This window comes from Ischnura elegans, chromosome 8 (assembly GCF_921293095.1).
Source record: "Ischnura elegans chromosome 8, ioIscEleg1.1, whole genome shotgun sequence".
NCBI classification, from domain to species: Eukaryota; Metazoa; Arthropoda; class Insecta; order Odonata; family Coenagrionidae; genus Ischnura; species Ischnura elegans.
Window position 1 is genome coordinate 1744271 of NC_060253.1, and position 23870 is coordinate 1768140.

Here is a 23870-nt window from a genome sequence, read left to right on the forward strand (position 1 = left end):
AGCAACGTATCGTTTGACCGGTAAAAATCCGGCGTGTGTGCAAGCATCACTTTGCCGGTAAAATATCGGCCAATATTTTACCGGCCGTCCAAAATCGGTGTGTGTGCAAGGGGCCTAACGGAACTACACTCGGCTCTCCATCAGCTAATGCCTCTGCCGTTTTTTTTCCTTTCCGAGACTCCACAGGAAAATATCAAGTTACAGGGGAACAATGGAAACGTGTTTCATCCCTACCCCATTCCACCAACTGACCTTTTTCGGTATACCAGGTTCAATTCCCCGAGTTTCTGGAGGTCAAATGCTACATGAGTAACCTTCTGAGCTCGAAGATATCTCGATATATTTCAGCAATTGTATGACACGCACGAGGTTCTAAAAAGAATTAGACCTAACGCGACGTATATCTTACAGCATTTAAGTTTTTTGAGCTCTAATTGATTGACACAAATATTTACAGCTAAAATAAGGCTACTAATATTCAACATAGTCCAAACAGCACAATTTCGGAAGAAACAAGCGTAGCATAAGCGCATTCAAACAAGACGAGACGGACTGGAAACTCAGGCAACGCAAACTGCGTATATCACATTGCTGCGCCTTCGCCCCTTCGCTTTAAAGGCAACGACGTCACGTGCAAGATCGGACGTGTTCTTCCCTTGCTCCTTCGCTCGTAGCTTTAAATACGGAGGGGGGGGGGAGCCCTCTCCTTCAGCGCTCTTCACTTATAAGCATTTCCGATTTCTTCTATCCACCATTAAGTCCAACAATGAGCACACTCGTTCGAATTTTTTCAACCGCAGGTTTTGGCACCAATATTACTATATGCAGTATAAATGTCGCGGGATGCCCACTCGTGGCAATAAATTTAGCGCGCGCTCCGGAGCGAATCACCCCGCGCGATCTTTTCAATGTTCACCTCTAGGGTACTGACGTGACGGCGCGATGCTTGCAAGAAATTCAAACAGGAGCATTTTAAAAATACGTCACTAAGGGAGAAACTCCCCTACCTGCCGCTTGATTTTGACCCAGGGTTTCAGATGACTGACTCACGCTGAAAACCAAGGCCACTCAGTTCCCCTTGAACTTGCAACCGGTGAAGGGGAGAGGGGGAAGATAAGAAGTTTGTGTAAGAGGCGCACCCCCATTTTCGGCTGCAATATCTGGGAAAAATGGTGCGCCTCTTACACGCGCTTATACGGTATATTTGGTATATTATGACTCCGTTAATTAAATATTACGACTGTTTTGGGTCATCAATGGAATGGTAATGAAGGTGACCGTGAGAAGATGACAAGAATGCTGATTAGAAGGCGACGACGGTAAAGGCTTTCAAATGTCTTGTTGACTGGGAACGTATTATAATATTCCAGTAAGGACGTTGGTCTCATCCACAACCCTATTTTGAGCACGCGCCGCTTACTTTGTCATTTATGAGCTCAGTGAGAAGAACCACACTCAGAAGAAAACCGAATGCAACCAAATACGCGCGCCATGTGAGAGAGAGTTGATGACAACAGCGCAGCGCTTAACTTAAGCTTTGGGGTTCCAGGCGAGATGATCCGACCCCCTCGGCTGAGCCGTGGCAACGTCTTTACACAGCAAGATCAGCCAATTATCATTAATTGTGACACAGTTAATGTCATATTTTGTAGATTGACTTTCAGTTGGTTCTTTTTCATGCTTATGTGTATAAGGTGGGTGAAATACACTGGAAAAGATTGTTTATTTTGATATATTTGCTTCCCTTGGAGTAGGCATTTTGAAATTTTTGTTTTTTTCTGGCATTAATGCTCCTAATTTTGCTTCTGTGATGTGAAGATTTTTGAAATGGGGAATACCTCGGAGGCTACTTTTAGTAGGATAACTTTACCCATTAAAATATTTGGTATTAGATTTTTCTTGAGCCATCTGCATAGATTATGATCATGTTAAGAATACGCCTCTCAAACAATGAAAAAAAGTATGATTACTTTGGACTCAATCCCTCGCAGGACTCTACCGCAACCACAGTGCACAATATAGAGCTGCTTAGCCACTAAGCTACGTATCAGTAAGAGGTAATTGGTGAGTCCAAATATGAATTTCCACAGAGGAAAAACCTCTCCACAGAGCACACAAAGAAAAGACTCCAACAGCCCAATATCTGCGGGGACGTGAATTATTTCAGTGATTTCCATCCACCAATCTTAATGTCCTTTGGGCATTTGTTCCTGGAGTTTGACCCCAGGGTTGGTAGCTCAGTCATGTCTGTGTCTATCCTCGTCAGCTCTTGATGCAGAGAAGGCAAAGGATACACCAACCCAGCCTCATCAGTTAAGTGGGTCTCGTGAGTGTCTACATATTATTGAAAATGATAGAACATTCGGGTAATACGAAAAAGGTCTTGATACAAAAAGAATGCCTGTCTGAAATATTTTCCATATTACTAGTGCAAGGAGATTTCGATAAAAATGAGTAATGGATTTGACAACAATGGTTTATATGCGTTCAATTGGATAAGAAAAATATGTTACTGCCTTGTTATGTATCTGAAAAAAAAATTATTTCAGAGAGGTTCAAACCACCAAATTCGTATCGATACCTACGAAAATCCTGTGCTTTACCACTATACCAACTCACTCTGATTCCAATGGTGTTTAATTAGGAGCTTTCCTAAGTCATGCCAGGGAACGAACCATTCTTCTTGTGTTACCAAATCAAACTGAGTGTTAACACGCAGTGGCAATATTTGCTGTGATATTACAGTGGATATTTTATATGTATGCCATACTCACTATCTCTCATTGAAAAACTTCAGCATTAATTATAAGAAAATATCCTTAGATGGATTGGCTAATTTACGAGAGAAAGAAAATTGAAGTTCTGGAGGTGGATTTATTACGTAGCATGAGCTGCACAATTTACACGGCATTAAACATTGCACATTTCCCACATGTTTCCCTTTAATTATGTTGTCATAAAAATATTGTGGGAGGCGAGAATGTTGTTCAAATTTCCCTCCTAACGGTACCTATAAAATACCGATCATTTGTAGCAATACTTTTGAATCCCACAGTACCTACATCATGGTAAGATGTGCACTTTAAACGTTAATGAATTCCAGCTAATAAAAAATTTCTCTCTCGCAGACCTAAGTTTCCATCATACAAAGGTATTAAAAACTGCAGAATTATACTTGTATATCAAGACTAAATTAAGCTTAAATGATAAATTTCAATTTAGTGGCATAATATTTTAGCTCTTTTGAAAATATGTTCCCTTACCTTGCAGCCTTTCTTCCTTTTTTCCAAAATTAATCTGAAGAGAGTTGGGGTGGGGATGTTGTCCAAAACGCCTTGGCCGAGACCACGGTTGTCATCTTGATCCAGCCTGCGATCTTGCATTACCTAAAAGCGTAAATGCATCATACAGTATTCATAAAACAGGCAGCCACATACTGCAGCAGAGCACCACGTAGAAGCGATTTGAGAAATGACATTCCCCTCAAATACCAATTAAAAAGAAACAAACAGAACTTATTCATGAACAGCCAATGAAATTTTCACCATTTAATTTTTAAAAAAGTAGAATTTGAAATTAATTTAGTAGTAACTGATGTAAAAAATCCTGCCAAACCAAAGGTCGCGGGTTCAAATACTGCCTGGGTAGGTTACCCCTATCCATTTTTTTGCACATTTGATTGTTAAAAGTTATCAAAAACCCTGATGTAAAGGCTGAATAGTGCTGTTTTCTGAGGTGTGGAAATAAATAAATAAATATGTAAATAAATTCCTCTATATTGACCTTAGCACCTTATGTTATGTTCATAATTCAAAGTATATCCTTTTATAACACATGATGCATATAATTATGGTACGTTTATTTATAATCTGCCACAGCAATAATGTTGGAAATTTATATTAATCACAAGAGAGGATATTTATAAACAGATACTTGATCTCAAATGCCAGCTTCCCACACCACTGAGCAGACAGCTTCACTATCCATGAGGTGCTGCACTTTGCACCATACAGCTACAAAATATATATCCTTGGCAATAATTTGGGACCTGAATTTTTTCAGACTCAGATTCCGATCGGATCCTTGACACCAGGCGTCAAATATTTGGAAATTGTGGGATCAAAATGCATTTTCAATTGCCTGCTTAAAAACAAAGTAATTACAGTGAAACCTCGATATAACGACACCCCACGGTGCACTAATAAACACTCGCTATAGCGAATTGTCGCTTTACCGGAGGTGTAGCAAATAATAGCCAATATACCTGTTGCGAACAGATATACAGGAACAGGAGTGGTGCGGCGACAGATAAACATCTATTCGATAAAGGTAAGCATAAATCCAGACGAAAGGCGATGTTTTTTTGCATCACTAAATTTCCTTACTCAAATAACGACTAACTATTCAAACAATTTATAAGCGCCGCACTGAATAAAAATCATGCAAAGCATTGTTTCGTCAATCATTATATTTATCGAACGACAGTTTACCACATAAATTTGAGACTGAGCACTACTTTAACTTCATTTCTAACAGATCGCTAGCAATTACAGAGGTTAAGAAATCTTCATGAAAGTCTTCCGGCGGTGAAACTCTCGCTATGGCGAGAGCCAACACCGAAAGGGTCTCGTAAAAACGAATTTTTTAACACGCTTATTATAGGGTCAATTGACGGTAAATCGGCTATCTCTCGTAATAGCGGGGGTGTCGCTATATCCCGTACTCGCTTTAACGAGGTTCCACTGTATTCGAGTTTCTTTTGGGTACAAATGTTTCCATGCCATCAAAGACATTTTTATTTATATATCTTATTTAATTAAATTGCAACTGTGCAATCTGCAACTAAATTAACAATGTTTGAAGCAACATAAACGCCACATGTGGCAAGTCGCAGGAAATATATCAGAACGAGATCACCATTGAGCGAGAGGAAGGGATGGGCTGCAGAGGTGTGTGTATAGGAGAGGAGGAGGAGGAGAATGAGTGCCCTACCTCCGTCTTTCAAGCAGCGAGGCAAAGGACTCAACAGACGAACACATTCCATCTTGAAATTTTGTGATGCTGTAGGTACCTTTCAAGGCAAAGCCAGGTGAGCCATGTGATCTATGCAGTTTACATTTCCATTCCATCTTGTCTTGTCTGAGTGTGCTTATGATATGATTTTTTTTAAATAGTACTTTATGGACAGCAATGAATGATGGTTAAGTCTTGTTGAAACTAGAAAGCTTTGAATCAATCTCTTAAAGCTTAAAAAACGTAAATGCTGATAGAAATATGTCATTATTCTCATTCTTTTTTTAAATCTCATGCAATTCATCCATTTTTCGAAAGATATTGTTAGACGTCTCTGGGCCCAATAGGTGACTCACCTATAAGTTGGAATCCATAAACGGGGAGAGATGAAGCAGTAGGCCAAATGACGTGATCCAGTAATTGAGAGGGATGAAATATGTATGTTTCCATTGTTCTTCTATAATTTAATATTTTTCTCCAAAGCTAGTGATTTATAGTCTGTGTGATCTCGGAGAGGAGAAAAATGACAGAGGTAAGGGACGAGGGCTGATAGAGGGGAGGGGGAGGGGTTTTGTGGTTTCCGTTCATTCTGCTACGTATTTACTACTGACGTGACGTTACTATCTGACAGTGCTGAGCTTCCCCCGATGGAATCTCTTGGAATGATTAACACTATGCACCAATAGCATTTGGTCCTAAAATTTCCTACAGCTGAAATTCTGTTGCATAACCACTGAGTGAGCTTTTAAAGAAAATGGTTTTCGACAAGCATCGCAGTGCATTGGTGCATCTGATGAGAGAATCAGAACTCTTTCCACCCCCTTTTATGGGATGCTGCATTCACTGAAGCATTAATTTCGGATTCAGATTCAACTTCTTCAGCGAATTTGGATCAGACTTCATTACCCTGTGAAGTACATTATCCGCAAATATTGTAATCCATTGTATCCAATCTGACTGTCCCTAGAAATAATTATGAATCATAGATAGCTTAGTGGTCTGCACATCTGCTGTGAAAGCCAAACTCCAGAAAAGTCTAAGGGCCGTATTCTTAGTCAACCCTACATATCCGTCCCTACATAGCAAAAGGCCCCTACATGCGTTTCTTAGTCGACCCTACATAAGTGGTGGGGGTAATTCTGTCGTCAAGTTCTCTGAAATGACGTAGATCAGAGTCCTCTAGATTGCTCTCTCAACACTACTCGCTCATCATGTCGAGTCGTCGCATAGGCTTCCACTATGGGAAGCACGACGTCCGCCATTGTTAGTCCTAGCAGCCCATTTACCCATAAGGAGATGTGGGCAGATTTCTTTGTTTATTTGGTATTCAAAGAATGTTGGTAATTTTCGGATAGTTGATATTAATTCCCGAAACCTTCGGTAACATAAATAAAAATTTTCTAGGCATGACAACAATGGAAACGGCGAAAATAAAGATAAAACCACGGCAAAGACTAAACGTATTACGACCTGATAAAACCCTTCTTTTAATGGGTTGACAGTCAATTGCGCTTAATAATCACTGAAAATACTATTGTATATTGACAATCATGGACCACCAAAACAGCTTAATACAAGAGCAACCAGTGACTCCGTTTAATTACTCTAGAAGTATTTTGAAAACAATTTTTCAATGTAAAGTAGCAAGGCTGATGCTATAGAAGTAATGAAAAATGGTATAACTGAAAAATTGCCAGAATATAAACAAAGGCAATGTGATAGAAAAGAACTTGTAATGGATAGTTCAATCTTACATTCAAGCAAACACGTAAATTTGAGAAGCTACCTCATTTGATAGATGATAAGCATTAACAAAGACTGCGTGCCTATTTTTCAACAACTGTGCTGATTTCTCAAAAAATTATAGATGAATGATAATGTTAACAATTACTTCATTTAAAAATACACATATATAGTCATATCTCAGCAAAATACCAAGCGCAGGTGACACGTATGGAAGATGAGAAATGACTTACACCACCTAAAGACACTATAATGAGGCATAATAGAAAAAGACAAACTACAAGAGATTTTATGAGTCCATAACTCAGGGTAATAGGTGCTTATGACATGAATAAAAGCACAAATAAAGAAATGCTCAGTATCTCCAGCTCCTAAGACTGCATGTAGCCATCAAAAACACTCATCCCCTCCAAGAAACGAAACCTTGGATTCATCCAGCCATCGAAAATACATACAAAAAATCAAATTCATCGTATATCGTTTCATACAAAAAATTTGTATGAAACGATATACGATAAATAGAATATGAGAGGTCTCCTCTTTGGTGTATTAGGCTTAGGATAATTCGCGACGTCGAAAATCGTCGGAACATCAGTAGGCTTTTAATTTATTCCAGCCTTCCTTCCGAGCGGATTCAAATTTTGATTCGTATAAGTTCACCTGTGGCAAGGAAAACGAAGATAACTCGCACGAAATGTTTTCATAATGATTAAATGGCTAAATAATTACGTGCATGTACTGCATGTTGCCTTTCCCTGGGCTACAACCTTGTCGCGGTGGAAAGGCTTGCGTGTCCCTATGACCCCTAGAGCTGCACTGGCGGGATTAATTCTAAATTATTCCCGGTAGGGCCACCCATGCTAGATAGGTCGAAGGGTAGGAACCAGACGAAAGGTAGTCCACGTGATGGTGTCACGTGAAAAACACTGTTGGAATGGAAGTGAGAAACCCTACCAACTATCTCTTCCCTGAAAACATTGAGTACAACCAAATGAGCCTCGGAATCTCATCAACCGGGACCCGTCCGCAAAGGGCGGGTGTCGGGCACGGCAGCGAGGTCGGCAAGGTCCTCGGGGTCGCCAACATGCGAAATCCTCGCAGAGACTTATCATCATCACCATCAGCGGCAGCAGCAATGAAGAGAGAAGAAGAGCAAGAAGATGGAGAAGAAGAAACCCCGGGTAAGAAAAATCTGGTAGTAATGGGAGACTGGAACGCTTTAGTCGGGGAAAGGAGGGATGGAAACGAAGTAGGAGAATTTGGATTAGGAATTCGGAACGACAGGGATGAGAAAGCAGCAGAATTTTGCAGGAGAAACAAGTTATTCATCACAAACACGTGGTTCAATCATCATAAAGGGCGAAGGTACACATGAAAAAGTCCAAGGGATGTAGGGAGATATCAAATACACTACATTATGGTAAGACAGAGGTTTATGAATAGTGTGAAAAACTCGCGTAGCTTCCCAGCAGCAGATGCGGATTAAGACCACCTATACTTATAAAAGTAGCATAAGATTCAAAAGACTTAAAAGAAATGTACTAAAGTTGGAAAGGCAAAGAAATGGAACGTAGAAAACCTGAAGGGGAGGATCCTGAAGGGGAGGATATCAGAAACAAGTGTACATTAGTATACGGGAGACTGGAAGTACACAGACTGAAGAGGAAGGGTGGGATAATGTTAAAACGGGAATAGTCAATGCGGCGGAGAAGTCAATTGGCTACGTTGACAGCAGAAGGATAAAGAAGCCTTGGATTACGGAGGGAATGGTAAAAGAAATGGAGGAAAGAAGGAAGTGGAAGAACGTGGACACAGATCAGGGCAAAAGAATGTATAGGGAACTAAATAATCGATTACTACGTGAAACTAAGAGGGCAAGGGAGGCTTGGTGGAAAACACAATGTGAGGAAATGGAAAAGTTCCAGAAGGATGGAGAAGTAGGCGCGTTGTACGCCAAAGTTAAGTCACTATCGGGCGGCAAAACAGGAGAAGCCATGTCTAACATTAAGGCTAAAGATGAAAGGATGCTAACCGAGCGAGAAGATGTACAGAGTAGATGGAAAGAAAACGTGGAGGATCTCTATGAAGGAAGGAACACACCGGAGAGATTGACTTTAGAGGATGAAAGTGAAGTGGGGGAGGATAATTTTGGGCCGGAGATATTAGATTCGGAAATAGAGAAAGCACTTTGTGATATGGAGCAGCGGGCGTGGACAATATCCCGTGTGAGCTTTTGAAGAATCTAGGGAAGGAAGTTAAGAAAAGGTTTTTCAAACTAGTACGCAGGATATATGAGGAGGGATGTTGGCCAGAGGATTTCGTGAAGACGGTTTTAATTCCGCTACCGAAAAAGAAGAAAGCCGTGGAATGCAGAGACTGCAGGACTACCACCCTAATATCGCATGCGACGAAAGTGGTGCTTAGGATATTGAACAGACGAATGGAGGCGAGGGCAAATGAGTATTCGGGCGAAGATCTGTTTGGTTTTAGAAAAGGGAAGTCAACTCGTGATGCAATAGCGATAATGAGGTCCCTGGTGGAGAGGAACCTAGATAATGACCAGGACGTATATGCCTGTTCCGTGGATTTTGAAGAAGCGTTAGATAGCTTGAACTGGTTAGAGTTAATGGAAATCCTCAAGAGAATAAGTGTATATTGGAGGGATAGACGACTAATTTGTAATCTGTATATGGCCCAGACTGCGCAAGTGTGGGTAGCGGATGGAGAACCTGGGTGGGTAAGCATTGGTCGAGGTGTGAGGCAAGGCTGTCCTCTATCGCCGCGTATGCCTACTTTTTATCGTATGCGCTGAGGAGATGTTAAGAGAAGCGTGGGATGAGTTAGAAGCGGGAATAAAAGTGGGAGGAATGATGTTCAAATAAGTGAGATTCGCGGATGATCAGGCGTTGATTAGCCAGTCAGCGAGGGGGGCTTCAGGCTCTAGTGAATGCGTTATACGAGCGTTGCGAGGAGTATGGGATGAGGATTAATCACAAGAAAACTAAGGTTATGCGGCTTTGTAAAGCATCACGAGCGAGGAATGTGAGACTCAAGATAAAGGTGGGTGGTGAAAAATTTGAGCAGGTTGAGCAGTTCAACTATTTAGGCAGTACGCTAGAGGAAAATGGATACGGTAGTAAGGACATTAGGAAGAGAATTGCATCAACAAAGGAGGCTTTCGTGAACAGGAAGGAAATTCTGAGAGGATTGCTATGTAAGAGTTCAAAGAAAAGGTTAGTGAAGACTTTGATCTTGAGTGTAGCGCTCTACGGTGCGGAAACGTGGACATTGAGGAAAGAAGACGAGAGATGATTCGAGGCATTCGAGGTGTGGGTATGGAGAAGAATGGAGAAGGTGAAATGGACGGAGAGGAAAAGGAACGACGAATTGGTTCGAAATATGGTTGGCAAGGAGATGCAGCTTTTAGATGAGGTACGGAGGAGACAGAATTTATGGATGGAGCGAATAGTTAGCAGGGAGGGGATGTTGGAAATGGTGTTAGAGGGTAGAATGTTGGGGAAACGAGGGAGGGGAAGGAGAAGAATAGGGTTTTTAGAAAAATTGAAAGGAAGTAGGCCTTACAGTGAATTGAAGAAGGCAGCGCTGGAAGGATAGGGAGTCTCCCAAATCACTTCATTAGTACTCCATGGAAACCTACCTTAATCTTAACAATTATAAATTGTATGTTGACTATTATATTTATTAAGGAAGGTTTCGCTGTTTATAAATCGCGTGTAATTACAAGGTGTAAAATCCAGCATGAATTCTAATACAATTACCTGCAAACATTCGTTACCAATAACGTAGTTCCAAAAGGGACATAAATATTACATTATTTCAGTAAGTCTTTAATAAAAACTGGTATCATTGATTCCATCGCACGTAAAAGTCCCTCATGGTATTTCAAACGTGAAAGCACTTATATGGTTACAAGTATAACTTTCAAGGACACTTACAAGTATAACTTTCACGCGTCGAAATAATAACAACTAACCACATTCCATCATGTGAATAGGTTGCGTATTCGGATGTTTATTGTTTAAATTAATCACTTGAATGTATCTCGGGTTACTTGTATTAGTTTTACGACACTATGAACGTTTTAAAAACTATTGCCACAAATAACCTTATAAACATGAAAAACTCTCAACAATAGCAGGAATTATTATGCACTCTTTTCTGTTTAAATTACGTACAGCGTAAAACTGAGTACCAAAGGTATTAAACTTTGAAATAAATCACAGCCTTTCATCAACTTAAGCCGAAACTAAGTAAAAACTTGATCTTCATATGAATATTTACCCAATACATTGAATTAAATCAACTTCTAACTCACCTCACAAATTGTGGAAGACGGCTATGGTTGCCACTTATCCATCCCACAAATTTGTAACCATTTCGCCCTTACCTCAGGATTACAAGGAAAAACAAAAACACGGAACCCATCCCTGCAACTAATGGAACAGTTTGGTGCAGAAGAACCGCCCATTTCTCTTATTAATCAATTACAAAAATGGAAAAAACTGCACCTACTTGACGTTACGCCTATGCTTCAACACAGCCCGCCATTAATGATTTGACCAACAATGGCGGATTGCGACGACTCAACTTTGTAGTTATTATATGGCAATATAGAGGACTCTGACGTAGATGATGGCGCAGCGCCAATTTTCCACTCTGGTGGCGTAATGGGAACTAACTATGAAACTAAGAAAAGACGTCCGATAGTTTTCGGGCGTATTGTTAGGGTAACGGCTCAAGGTAAATAAACAATAGGTGTCGTCCACCAGGTCGTGTCGGTACCTTAATTATCGCTACAAATACTCTCAAATCGAGCAAAAAGTGGAACCTAATTGTCTTTAAATTACTTCAAAAGTGGTCTGTACAAGATAGTAATAAGTACGGAGCAAATATTAGCATTGATGTGGGAACTTACGTTGCATCATCAAGGTTCGTCATTCGCTTTCACCTTCCGTAGTTAAGTTTATTATGTGGAAAATAGTGGCATGAAAATACGTTTTCTATGGTTACACGTAAATGAAGTATTATTTTCCCAAAAGTATACTAATAAGGGGAATACACGACCTTCGGGTGGCCGATTGAGCTCAAATTTTCTGATTCGGTAGATAACGGCTATCAATTAAATGTGCCGAAGCAAGACGACGCACTTCTCAAAACTTTTCGTGAAAAAAGCAATTAAAAATCGTAAAAAACGGGTCTAAGGTATATATCCGGTATTTCCTTACATTGATTTCCCTGATGATGTCGCCTCTGCGACGAAACCGGTCGTATTGAATTAATCGTGTGGAAAAGTACCATAACTTTTTATTTTTCATACCCTAATATACCTAGAGAGAACAAATAAATACAAAATAGCCCTTGGAAAGGATCTAGCCCTATAGCCCTTGCTTCATCTCCCTTTCAGCACTTATTATTATTTAAAAAATGAATTAAAAATATTTTCATTGAGCTAACGAAGATAAGAAAACAATCTTTAAAAATGCAAAAAATAAAATCCTTGAAAAATAAAATAAAAAATGTTCCCCGGGTGAGGATCGAACTCGAAATTAATACATCCACAGTCAACCACCTCAACCACTGCTCCACCGCTGCATTGAGAAAATGTCAAGGAAATACCGGATATATACCGAAGACCCGTTTTTTACGATTTTTAATTGCTTGTTTCTCGAAAAGTTTTGAGAAGTGCGTCGTCTTGCTTCGGCATATTTAATTGATAGCCGTGATCCAACGAATCAGAAAATTTGAGCTTAATTGGCCACCCGAAGGTCGTGTATTCCCATTGCAAGTGCCAAACGTGAAAAATATAATTATATAAGCAAGGTGATGTATACCGCTATATTGTTCTAATTAGTTCAGTCAATTTTATAGTTTATTTAACTTGGTGGTTATAAAGTGGTAGTATTATTACATTTCTGCTGTGTTACTGTACATTTTAAAATGGCTAGTGTGAGGTCGTCTCCCTTAATATCCATTGAAACGTAGATTCTTAAATCCAAGTGATCAGCAGACGATATTTGGCCGCCATGCTTTTGTAGGGTTTAGGGTTGGTTCGGGCACCCTACATCAAGTAGGGCCCGTTTAGTTCCAAAAACGGCCATATGTAGGGCTTAATTTGGCATATGTAGGGCAAGATCGGTTTATGTAGGGGCTGATGACGTATCCAGGGTCGGTTGACCCTACAGGGTCGACTAAGAATACGGCCCTAAGGTTAAGCTCAATTCATAGTTAATATGAATTTTTCCTCGTGACTACTGATGCATTGTTGAAATCTAAATTGATATCTAAAACATGCCATATATAAGATATCAAAAATTGTCTATTTTTTGTCAAAATTAACAATTCAAAAAACAGTCAAATACAACTGGTCAAATATGGGTTAGTTTACCTTACACTCAAGAATTGATAAATTCAAATAAATATTATCGAGGCAGCATATGCTAAGACTAAAGGCATACTGAAGAGAGCAGAAAAGAAAGAAAGGGGAAAGACCTCAATTTGTCCCTCCTTCAACGACGCCACTCCCAACGACTGAGCCGAGAGGAGGGAGAACCTGACGGATGAGTCCTCAATGAATGCAAGGGATGGCAGTGGGTAGTAATTGCCTTGCAGGGGCAGCCTGGGCAGTCTCCTGCGGCGCAACATCTGAAAGTACATTTTACAAGCCACATAACAAACACAGATAGTAAAAGGACCACTTCATTACAAAGAAAATACTATCGTTTACCTTTAGTAATGTCTGATAGTCCTTAGTATTGAAATTCAAGGAACCCAAAAATAGTGTATTCATAATTTTAAATTCATCATTGTAAAGCTAAATTCACCAAATTTTCTATGATGTCACTGTTTGTAAATTAGGTCACTATGAAGTTGATGGTATTCATCAACTCTGAGCAGGTTCTCCTCTATACCTTTCAATAATGATTACACGAACAAAGACTTACAAGGAGACATCGCAAGACTGATGACCGGGATCTGGACTCGGATGTTATTTTCTGAAACCACATATATAGGTAAGGTAAAAAAAGTGTCACAGCTTTCTTCCACGTAGGCCCAGGTTCGAGAGATGTTCGCATGCAAACATTTCACACAGCACCACTTCGCTTGAGTGATCGCTCCCTCACAACTTACTCTGTGGTATAGCTATATGGTTAGGGAACTGGTTCAATGACGTGTGATTCATGCGTCCCGGATTCGAGCCCGAGGTTCATTGTTTTCTTTCTTGTAATTTTAGAAATCACTATTGAAACTCAACCTCATTCATTTAATTTAGTTACTTCACGATTTTTTTACTTTCACATTAGTTTATGGGTTTTAATTGGCACTCCGCATTATGCCATACCACGCGAATTTGAGGACGTACACAGTGGTTTTGAAGCGTTCGTGCAAACCACTTTTCTGAATCCATGATTTTTCAGCTACAGATACGTGGTTTTTGGAAACCAGGTATCACATGGAGGAGTTGGAATGCGAGTACAACCATGTTTCCACCTCTAAAAAGATTGCAGTCGGGAAAAGAAAGCTCTCAATGATTCTGGAAAGCAATATAAAATAACAGACGATGTGCGTTAATAACATTTAATCATATTTAAGTAAATAAAAGATAGTAGCACTTTTCCACAAGAACTTTTAAAGCGTACAACGCGTTTCGGCTCACTGAGCCATCATCTGGTACAAGACCAGTACTTGCACCAGATGATGGCTCAGTGAGCCAAAATGCGTTGTACGCTGTAAAACAAAAATTGTGGAAAAGTGCTACGATCTTTTATTTACTTAAATATGTCTAACTTCCACCAATTGAAGCCCTAATCTGTTGAACATTTAATCATTTGATTTATATGAATTATGAGAATTAAATGATATTCGAGTGAAAGTTTGGATTATTCGTGTTTTCCAATCATTCGTGCCCCATTTATCATCATCACCTTATGGATGATAATCGAGAGTATGCTGTACACTTTGACTCAAAAGCCCCATGAAGCATTAGATGATATAAAACAATAAAAATTGGTGTTCAAAGAGAGCTTTTATTCTTTTACTTTTAATATGTTACACCCATAAGAAATATGTATTATCAAAGACCATGCAGGCCAATTGCTACCATAAAATATTTTCAAACTAGATTTCATTGAAATCAATGGATTTCAGCAAAAAGTTTAGCTGGAATAACAACTTACCTGGAATCCATTAAGGTCAGTGAAGAGCTCAGCCTTGTTCCTTATGCTTGTAGAAATGCGCATCACCAATTCAAAGTTACTGCGTCCAGAAATATTGACAATGTTGGTAACTTCCAATCCCATTCCTTCAACACCTATTCCATCAAAGCAATGAATAAAAACAAAATAAGTCCTTCTTAAATACAAAAAGTGTAAAGCATGAGTTTAAAAATTCTTTATCAAAGGATTCCATTCAAATTATACAGTGCAACCTGAACTAAGTGAAGTACACAGCAATTGAAATTAGCTGAATGAATGCATAGGGATAGATGCAAAGATTCCAATATGAAAATTAACACTCACATAACAAAGTAAGAGCTACAAAACTATTACATCAATAAGGGAATTATACAAACGCAACAGACCACACAGCCAGGAAGAATAAAATGGAGATGTAAAAGTTATGACTGAATGCCATGTAAATACATATACAGTGGAACCTCATTTAAGCAAGTACGGGCTATTGTGAGACCCCCGACATTACAAGAGATAGCTGAAGCACTGTCAATGGACCCTATGATTAGCACGTAAAATAAAATTCCTTTTTACAAGGCCCATTTGATATTGGCACTCGCCTTAGTGAGAGTTTCCATCGCTGGAAAACCTTCACCAACAGTCCCTAATCTCTGTATTTGCTGGCGATTCGTTAGAAATGAAGTTGACATGGAGTGCCCAGTCTAAAATTCATGTGGTAAACTGTTGTTCGATAAGTAAGCGGTTCATTTTGGTGAAACTATTGCGGCATTAATATTCACGAATGCTCGATCTTCTTTTGTTCCTCGGTCGGCAGAATGCAGCCGATAGAATACCCGCACATCCAAGAGTTGCATGAACAGAGAGCATTTGAAGGTAGACACCATGGCCAAAAACGAAAAATATTTCAAAGTGTGAAAATGAAAATAATACAACAATATGAGATTGGCGTAATTAATTTATCTACCTATTCACTCTTCACAATTAAAAAAAAAAAAAAAAAACAACGAGAAGATTAGGTCTGCCGTGGTGTGGGAGGGCAAACCTTCACAGCTAAAGTGCCCCAGGAATGCAGAACATGATGAGTCGGATGCTTACGATTTGCGTAGTTTTGCCAACGTCAGTCTGTGGGAACTATATACTGAGAATAACTATAATAATGATAAACAAGGAATAATAATAATTAATAATAATGAGAAAGAGGCAATGGTGGAGTATTTCAGTGATCGATTGAGAATCAAGAACATCAAGTGTTTGGAGGTTGGTTAAACTAATTAAAAGCATGACAGCGTTATCTTCCTTCATAATAGCTGGTGATACTGCGATGTAAGCCGCTGAAGTGAGGACTTAAATTTTTGCGGACTATATCAAGAAGTATTCCTCACATGATACAACGAAGATGAAACGGAACTCTTTAAAAACCTACTCCCTGACAAAACCCTTGCAGTACAAGGTGTTTCTTGCAATGATGCTTCTACAGGCAGTTAATGCACTGTTAGCGATGACATATGTGAGAAGCTGATGCTGCACTTTTGATTTATTCATACCCTTTTTCCAAACTGTTGGCGGTTGAGAGCCAGTAGCCAATCAGAAGCACTACCTCTTCCACCTCACCATTCCCCTCCCTCCATCCAGTCGACCAGCATTGCCAGTTCATGGAAATACCTGTACGTGAGGCAGTGCAAGTGCCAAGGTCCTTATATACGTACGATCCATATATAAAGACCATGACAAGCACCATCTCCACAGATTAAGTTTGGCAACACTGCGAGCTGGAGAGCGATGTTCGCTGCACAAAAGTCATCAGATAGAGATGGTGGCCTCCTCCGCAGTGCCTTTCACCTGCACTTTCACTCTCTTGTGATTGGCTAGACGAGAGGGTGTGCCTCAAGCACTCAAGGTCATCATCAGTTGGGAAAAAGGGTATTTAAAAAATTTTGCATTTTTTTCATGTTTCGCAGTCATTATTGAGAATGTTATATGTATCAATAAATTCATACTCTTAAGTCTTGTTGGCTTCAGGGTCCATCAGATGAGTATGCTTTTTCATTTCTTTTTGCATACATTACCCGTGCATTTTAAATTAGCCACAGTTTCTTGCAGCTTGGTTTTGTTTTACTTACATGAAATCAGCATAATATCTGCATTATATTTTTAGTGAAATAATATCAAGTAAATATCTTTTCTTATGTTATCGATTGTTATTCAAATCATTTTTATGCAGTGCCGTAGACACACTCCGCATATTATTTTAATGACATCGCCGGCATAATGCTAAAAATGGAATTTTTTTTAAACAACTGCAATTTTAATCACATCATTATACATTCTTAGCATACTTTTTAGAGTTGAGAGTGAAGATATTTCATTGGATGATAGAAAAAGTAATTACTCTTATCTAAAATACTAAAATACTGTTTTATCGGCAATAGTTAGAAATTTCAGCGGAAAATATCCTAATAATAGATTGATCACATAAATACACAACGTACTTAGAAAGATGGCTTCGTTGGTTGAGCATTGGGCTAATGTTTACAAAGCAATGCTTTGCATGAGTTTTATTCAGTACGGCGCTTATAAATTTAATGGCTTGTTGGTTATTAAAGTAAGAAAATTTAGTGAAGCAGCAAAAACATCACCTTTTGTCTGGATTTATGTTTAAGTTTATCGGATAGAAATGTCTCCATTACCACGCCAATCCTGTTCCTACTGTAAAGCGACAATTCGCTATAGCGAGTGTTTATTTGAGCACCGTGGGGTCTCGTTTTATCGAGGTTGCACTGTATTTACTTTCTATTATTTCTATTTCTTCTAACTTGTTTTTCACTGAAGCCTCAAACTGGTTTTCTGTAAATGGTCTGGTTCCAAACAATGATAAAACTCAGTCACTCGTCTTCTCTTTGAGTACTTCTGATAATCCCCAGACCACCAATAAGTTACTGGGATTTGAACTCCTTCAAAAATCGACTTGGAACCACATGCTGTAGGCACTCTTGGAAAATTGTCCAAGGCAGTTTACATGCTACGTAAACTCAAATACCTGATACCAAAAGAGAACCTTACTCATATATACTTTGCTTTGTTCCATTGCCACATTAATAATGGTATTGAACATTGGGGCCACTCTCCATCCACTAATAGTTTATTTAGAATGGCAGAAAAAGGCAGTAAGGATAATCTCATTTTCTCACCCAAGGGATCGCTGCAAGCCGGTATTCTGCAAGCTTGGGATTATGACTCTCTACAGCCTGTTCATATATAAATGCCTTTGTAATTTCAAAGAAAATATGTGCTCCTTGGAAAAAAGGTCAAACTTTCATAATCATTATACAAGGAACAATGACACCCAAGACAGCAGATTGAGCAAAAATATTTTGTATTTTTCCTACCTCAGCATGGGTTCTGAAGTTTCATTCATTAAATAAAATAGGACAATGCATGTTTTGATTACACTTCAGAATGATGGGGGAATTCCGACAACTCAGAGATAGTAGATTACTTAATACAAGGTGGAATATGTGCTTTACAATAGTTTATGCCTTTTAATCATAAGACAAAAGAGGACAGAAAAACCAAAGTAAATGTTTCTTCAAAAGTTCTTGAAATTACATCATTTGATATTATGAAGTGTCGATTTTTTGGCCCCGATGACTTCTTCTTATCATCAAGATTTTACTGAGTAACTTTAATTTCTACAAAGACTTAATGAATGAATGGCACCTAACCTGGGATATTCCACAGTGACACAGTGTGTTGCAGGAGCGGTGGCATGAGGAATGCCGTAACGCTTGAAATGAGTGGTCCTTGCAGCACCCTGATGGCAGAGGCCGTTCCTTTGCCTGGCAGCAACACCTCTGCCTCTCCATCGGGCAGAAACAGGTAAGCACCACTGCGCTCCGTGCCAGGACGTGCACCATATCTGCCAAAGAGGAGACAGAAAATTTATTATTCACAGGGAGTGCAAGAACACAGGGCAGCAACTCTCCCAAATTAAGCCCAACGTTTTTTGTCCAATTCACACCAATTCATCCATTAACTTATTTTTAGAAATGGGTCTGTTCAGTTCTTTGGTTCTTGGTTTGGAACTGGAACAAAAGAAAAACTAATTGGTACCAACACAATTTGCACAAAACCTAATTTAAAAACTTTTACAGAGCACAATTTACACAACATTCTTTAAATAGGAAGAGATATTATGGATCCATTCACTTGTTATATAATTGATGGATAAGTTTCATATTATATTCAGCAAACCCATTAAGGGGGGATCCATTGATTATGCGAGGCACTTAGGGAGGGGGGGCTAAGGGGTAGGGGTCAAGCCGATTCTCCGCCAATCTCACATGGGGGGAGGGGATCCTGGCAAGTACAGTAGAACCTCAATCATACGACCCTCAGTAATATGATGACCTCACTTATACACTGATTTTTTTTTTTGGTCCGGTGAATAACCCCATATGAACACATGTACATATTTCCAACCTCGGTTATGAAACTTTTCACTTATACCACGAATGCAGTTGCGAAACGTATTTTTCCAGTCCCATGAGTTAAAATACCTCGCTTATACCACTTGTCAGAGAACTGCTCTAAGAGAATATTGCGGTACGCGTGCCAATTTTAGTCACAGGAGCAGGTGTAGTATGTGCTCATTACATACAGTAGATATGTCAATAAAGAATAATAAGTTTTAATAATGAGTGATGATGTTTATTAGATATTAATTTTAACTATAGTAGATGATCGTTAATACGGAATTTTGGACTATACAATATCTATTTCTAATGGAAGATTGTCTAGAATTTTTCCAAGGTTATATTTTCCCTCGCCCCAGCGAAATAATGCCCGAATGAGCTGTTAAAAATCCTCGCGTTCCAAAATTTTGGCTTCCAAGGTCATTCAAAAAAGATTATCATATTTGCAGTATGGACATATGTCGACGGCAACTCAACATGATGGTAAAAACAGCATGCGTAGTCTCATTCCACGGGCTAATCCCATATCTGCAGAACAAATTGAGCCAGGGGAAAGTTGCTTACGCAGCGTGCAGATCAAAATAGACCCAACTTGTATCTCAGGGAGTTTAAATGAAACATGGTTGGACCTTGAATAGCTATTAGCTTAAGCCTGCCTGATGGCAAGTGTTTCTTTTTTAACTGAACGAGAGTTAGTGTGAATGCCCTTCGAGAATAACTCGTATTGTCAGTCATCACGTAATCATTAAAGCCAATTAAATACACCAAAGGAGGAAGTTCGCCATGAAAAAATATTTGACTTAGCCGGGGGATGCATATGCTTTGGTGGGGGATGGTAGTACCTGAGGGGGGCGGTAACCCCCCCGAGGCAACGGGGATTCCCGGAAAATTAAAAAAATTACATGACTGTAAATATGTTTTATATCATTTTGGCACTTGAAATTTAACTTTATACAGATGCAGTTGCTGTACATAAAAAAGCTATACAATTGTTATAGATATTTTTTTTATTTCTCTGAGGCTTTGGGGGGGGATCTATCCCCTCATCACCCACCATACTTACACCACTGCCAGGTGCCGTGTACTCCGTATTATCTATGGCATGGTATTTAAAGGAAGGAAACTGACAGCGGGGGTCATTTTTGCCATGAGGTAAGGGAGGGAGCATAGAAACCCTGAGTTGGAATTAGCCAGGTTGTAACGATAGGCTTAACCAGGACTTAACGTCCCATCTGCCAGACAGTGTGTTGCACTGGAAGTTCCGTCCACACCCTTTCCACCCTTATCATCACTGAAGCTATTTAAACTTTCAGATCCAAATCCAATATCTTCGCGACTTCCGCGACTTTGGATCCGATGTATCCGATGAAGGGCAATATCCGCGGATATTTGGATCCGAGGTATCCGATCCGACCATCCCTAATTATTAGGCTTCAATGCCTTGCCTCCAAATAAATAATTGCATCCTGGAAACAAACCGGCCCCTATTGAAAAGGATTTCATGCTAAATACCGAAAAACCTCACATATGTAACTTCCTCACTTATGAAACTTTATTTGGTTTTCCGCTGAAAGTTTCATAAGTGAGGCTCTACTGTAATACATAATTTTTTAGTATTCTTAAATACTATTATTAACTAATTTTAAATACAATTATTGAAAACTTGTTATTTTTCAATAACTCCAATGCAATGAATCATAGATTAACATATTTACAATGACAATATGCATTTTGAACAATCTCACATGAGATTGAATGGAGGGGGTTAGCCAAATCTCCATATCATATCTCACGAAGAGGTTCCATAAATTGCCAAAATCAACTAATTAAGTAATGAATGGACACCACTAAGAGGCTTTGAAAAATTATTCAATGCAAATAAACAACCTGATTATGAACAGGAACTGAGAATCAACTTCAGAAACCAAACATGAATCTAACTTGACAAAGCGGTGGAAAGAATCCAGTCTTTCTAATTTTTCTCCTTTCATTAGAAAGATATTATGAAAGAGGCAAATGAGCTTACAATAAACTCTCGTTACTAAGAAATGTATGGGACCGAAAAACCGGAGGTTCGTTCTAACAGAGTTTGTGAGAGCGTTTCTCTCAGGAATCATTGCATATAAAAACATGCCATGCCAAAGTTTCTCGTCTCTTCCATTTCCCACACTAATATGAACTCGCGCTGAAGGAGAGCTTCAGAGTCATGTGCAAGATGTACTTGATTAAATCATTTACAAATACAGTAAGTCCTCGACATACAAGCAATATACGTTCCGAGAACTTGTTCGTAAGTTGATAACCCTATGCAAGGCATCATAAAGTGTGGTAATCTTGCAGAATGCAACACTGCATTGTGTAATTTTGCGTGTTGCACATGATTGCAACGAACTGATCTAGCTGTGCATGTGACATGAATGGAGCTGAAAAAATGCGCTCTCCTTGGGAACTGACTTCACAACGGATTTAATTGATTCTTTGTTCAGACTGTGCACAAAGTGCGAGTTCCATTACGCCACACTGCATATTCGCCATTCGGCCAACGCTAAAGGTGCCAAATTTGAAATTTCACGCACGCTTGAATTTTTCGAATGTTCGTATCTCTGAGAGTTCATAAATCGAATGATTGTAAAACAAGGACATACTGCTCGTAATTTATGAGCAGTAATGAGTGGGCCACATGATTCCACCAGAATTAAGCTTATTATACAACATTCCGTGGATACTGAAATATCTTCTCCTGAAGATAGAACCTAGCGCAATAATTATGACATAGCATAATGTATATCCACCCAAACGCTGCTATTTATCTGTGGAACTCGTAATAAAGTTCAATTATTAGCTGCCAGAACCGTGACTGAGTTTCGTAATTTCGTATTAACGAAAATTTTGTCATTACGGTTCTTATACTATAGACTGGATTAGCATTTTTGTTGGGACCAACGATTTCCTTTGTAATAATGAGAACTTCAAAATAATGTTGTTCATATTAACGAGTCTATTGTATTAGAATATGCCTTTATTTTTACAAAAATGTATGTTCCAGCAGTCCGACTTCGGAATCGATTGGGCTTCACCAAAATTATAAGAGTTGAATGAAGAAGTAAGTAAAATCACTAGGTTATCCTATTTGAGGAAGAAAATGATTGGCTACCAACAATGCAATGTCCTTGCAATCTGGTATTGGCCCACCATCAATAAGAAAGAAGTACCTGGCAAAGTCAATGTGCACTGGCGTGGTGAGAGAGTCAATGCCATCTTTGAGGGTGAGAGCCTTGAGGAAACCAGAGGCTCCAAAAGCAGCTGACACTCGGTCACTCGCAATCGAGAACTCTTCCTCCCCACCCACACCAACAATCTCCGTGCTCTCAAAACCCCGGGACAGATGAACTTGACTGGACGTTACGCCCACAAGCCGTACCTTCGACAGGGTGTGATAGGGATTGCTGAAAAGAAGAAGGAAACGTTATAAGCATGTTTGCAAATACATTCTAATTGATCCCAATATGGAAAATGCTTCCAAGGAAGCCAACATGGTTGATGATTGAAAAGAAACTTTCCAATGTGCACAGCACACCCCGACTGTATTGGTACTTTATTGGCTGAATATTCAATGTCACCATCAAGGCAATACCAAGTAACATTTGGAGTTCAAACCATGCATAGTACTTTTAAAGTCACATCATTGATTGTACAATACAAAGTATCTTTTCCAATGGTATGATTACAAAGACTGAAGCAGTGAACAATGAACAGGGTTGGTCTGTGCTTACCAATGTAGCTATAAATGATATCCCATTCCAACATTAGCATCATTGTCAAAATATAAGCACATGGTTTCATCTAAAGCTCGTTCAGACTCACATGCAACGCAAGATGTAGATGTATTTCCATAAGAAATAAGTCCCTCATATCACTTATTCCTCACAAATAAAGCATCAAACCAATGACAAGGATCAAAACACATGGCAACATTTTTTCAAGTTTTTGGGAATAAAGTAAACTCTTGATTATACGAAGACAGCGGGACTGGAAAATAGGCACTTCATAATATCTAGTTTCGTAATTTCAAACCTCTTTAATAAGTAGTCGCGAAAAAATGTTTGCTTTTGTTCCCCCCACCCTTCTTCCGTGTTAAGTGGCCTTGTTTAACAGTTTTGGTGGCTATTTTAGATGGAATCCTTAAAAAATGCTATTTCATATTGATTTTATGCTGTGAAAGATCATTAAAAAATCTAGAGATGTGCGAATAATATCCGCGAATACTCGAATACCTCGAATATTAGAAATTATTCGATATTCGAGGTTTCGAATAGTTATGCGAAAAGTACCGCCTCGAATACATCGAATACTTTGAATTTCGCGTCATACACTGTCGCACGCACGTCGTTGGTAGTTGACTCCAGGGCTTTGGCACAAGGCGGGCGAACTG

At 39.2% G+C, this 23870-nt stretch overlaps 1 protein-coding gene across 1 annotated transcript in view; it reads right to left on the minus strand.

The window, feature by feature from the left end:
- Positions 1–23870, minus strand: part of LOC124163701 (alpha-mannosidase 2) — a 200727-nt gene that overhangs the window by 28289 nt on the left and 148568 nt on the right. The window contains exons 17-21 of the mRNA XM_046540768.1: positions 22651–22884; positions 18689–18882; positions 14952–15085; positions 13267–13419; positions 3264–3386 (exon numbers count right to left, since the gene is read on the minus strand). Coding sequence (XP_046396724.1) covers positions 3264–3386; positions 13267–13419; positions 14952–15085; positions 18689–18882; positions 22651–22884 — 838 coding nt within the window. The remainder of the gene's footprint in view (positions 1–3263; positions 3387–13266; positions 13420–14951; positions 15086–18688; positions 18883–22650; positions 22885–23870) is intronic.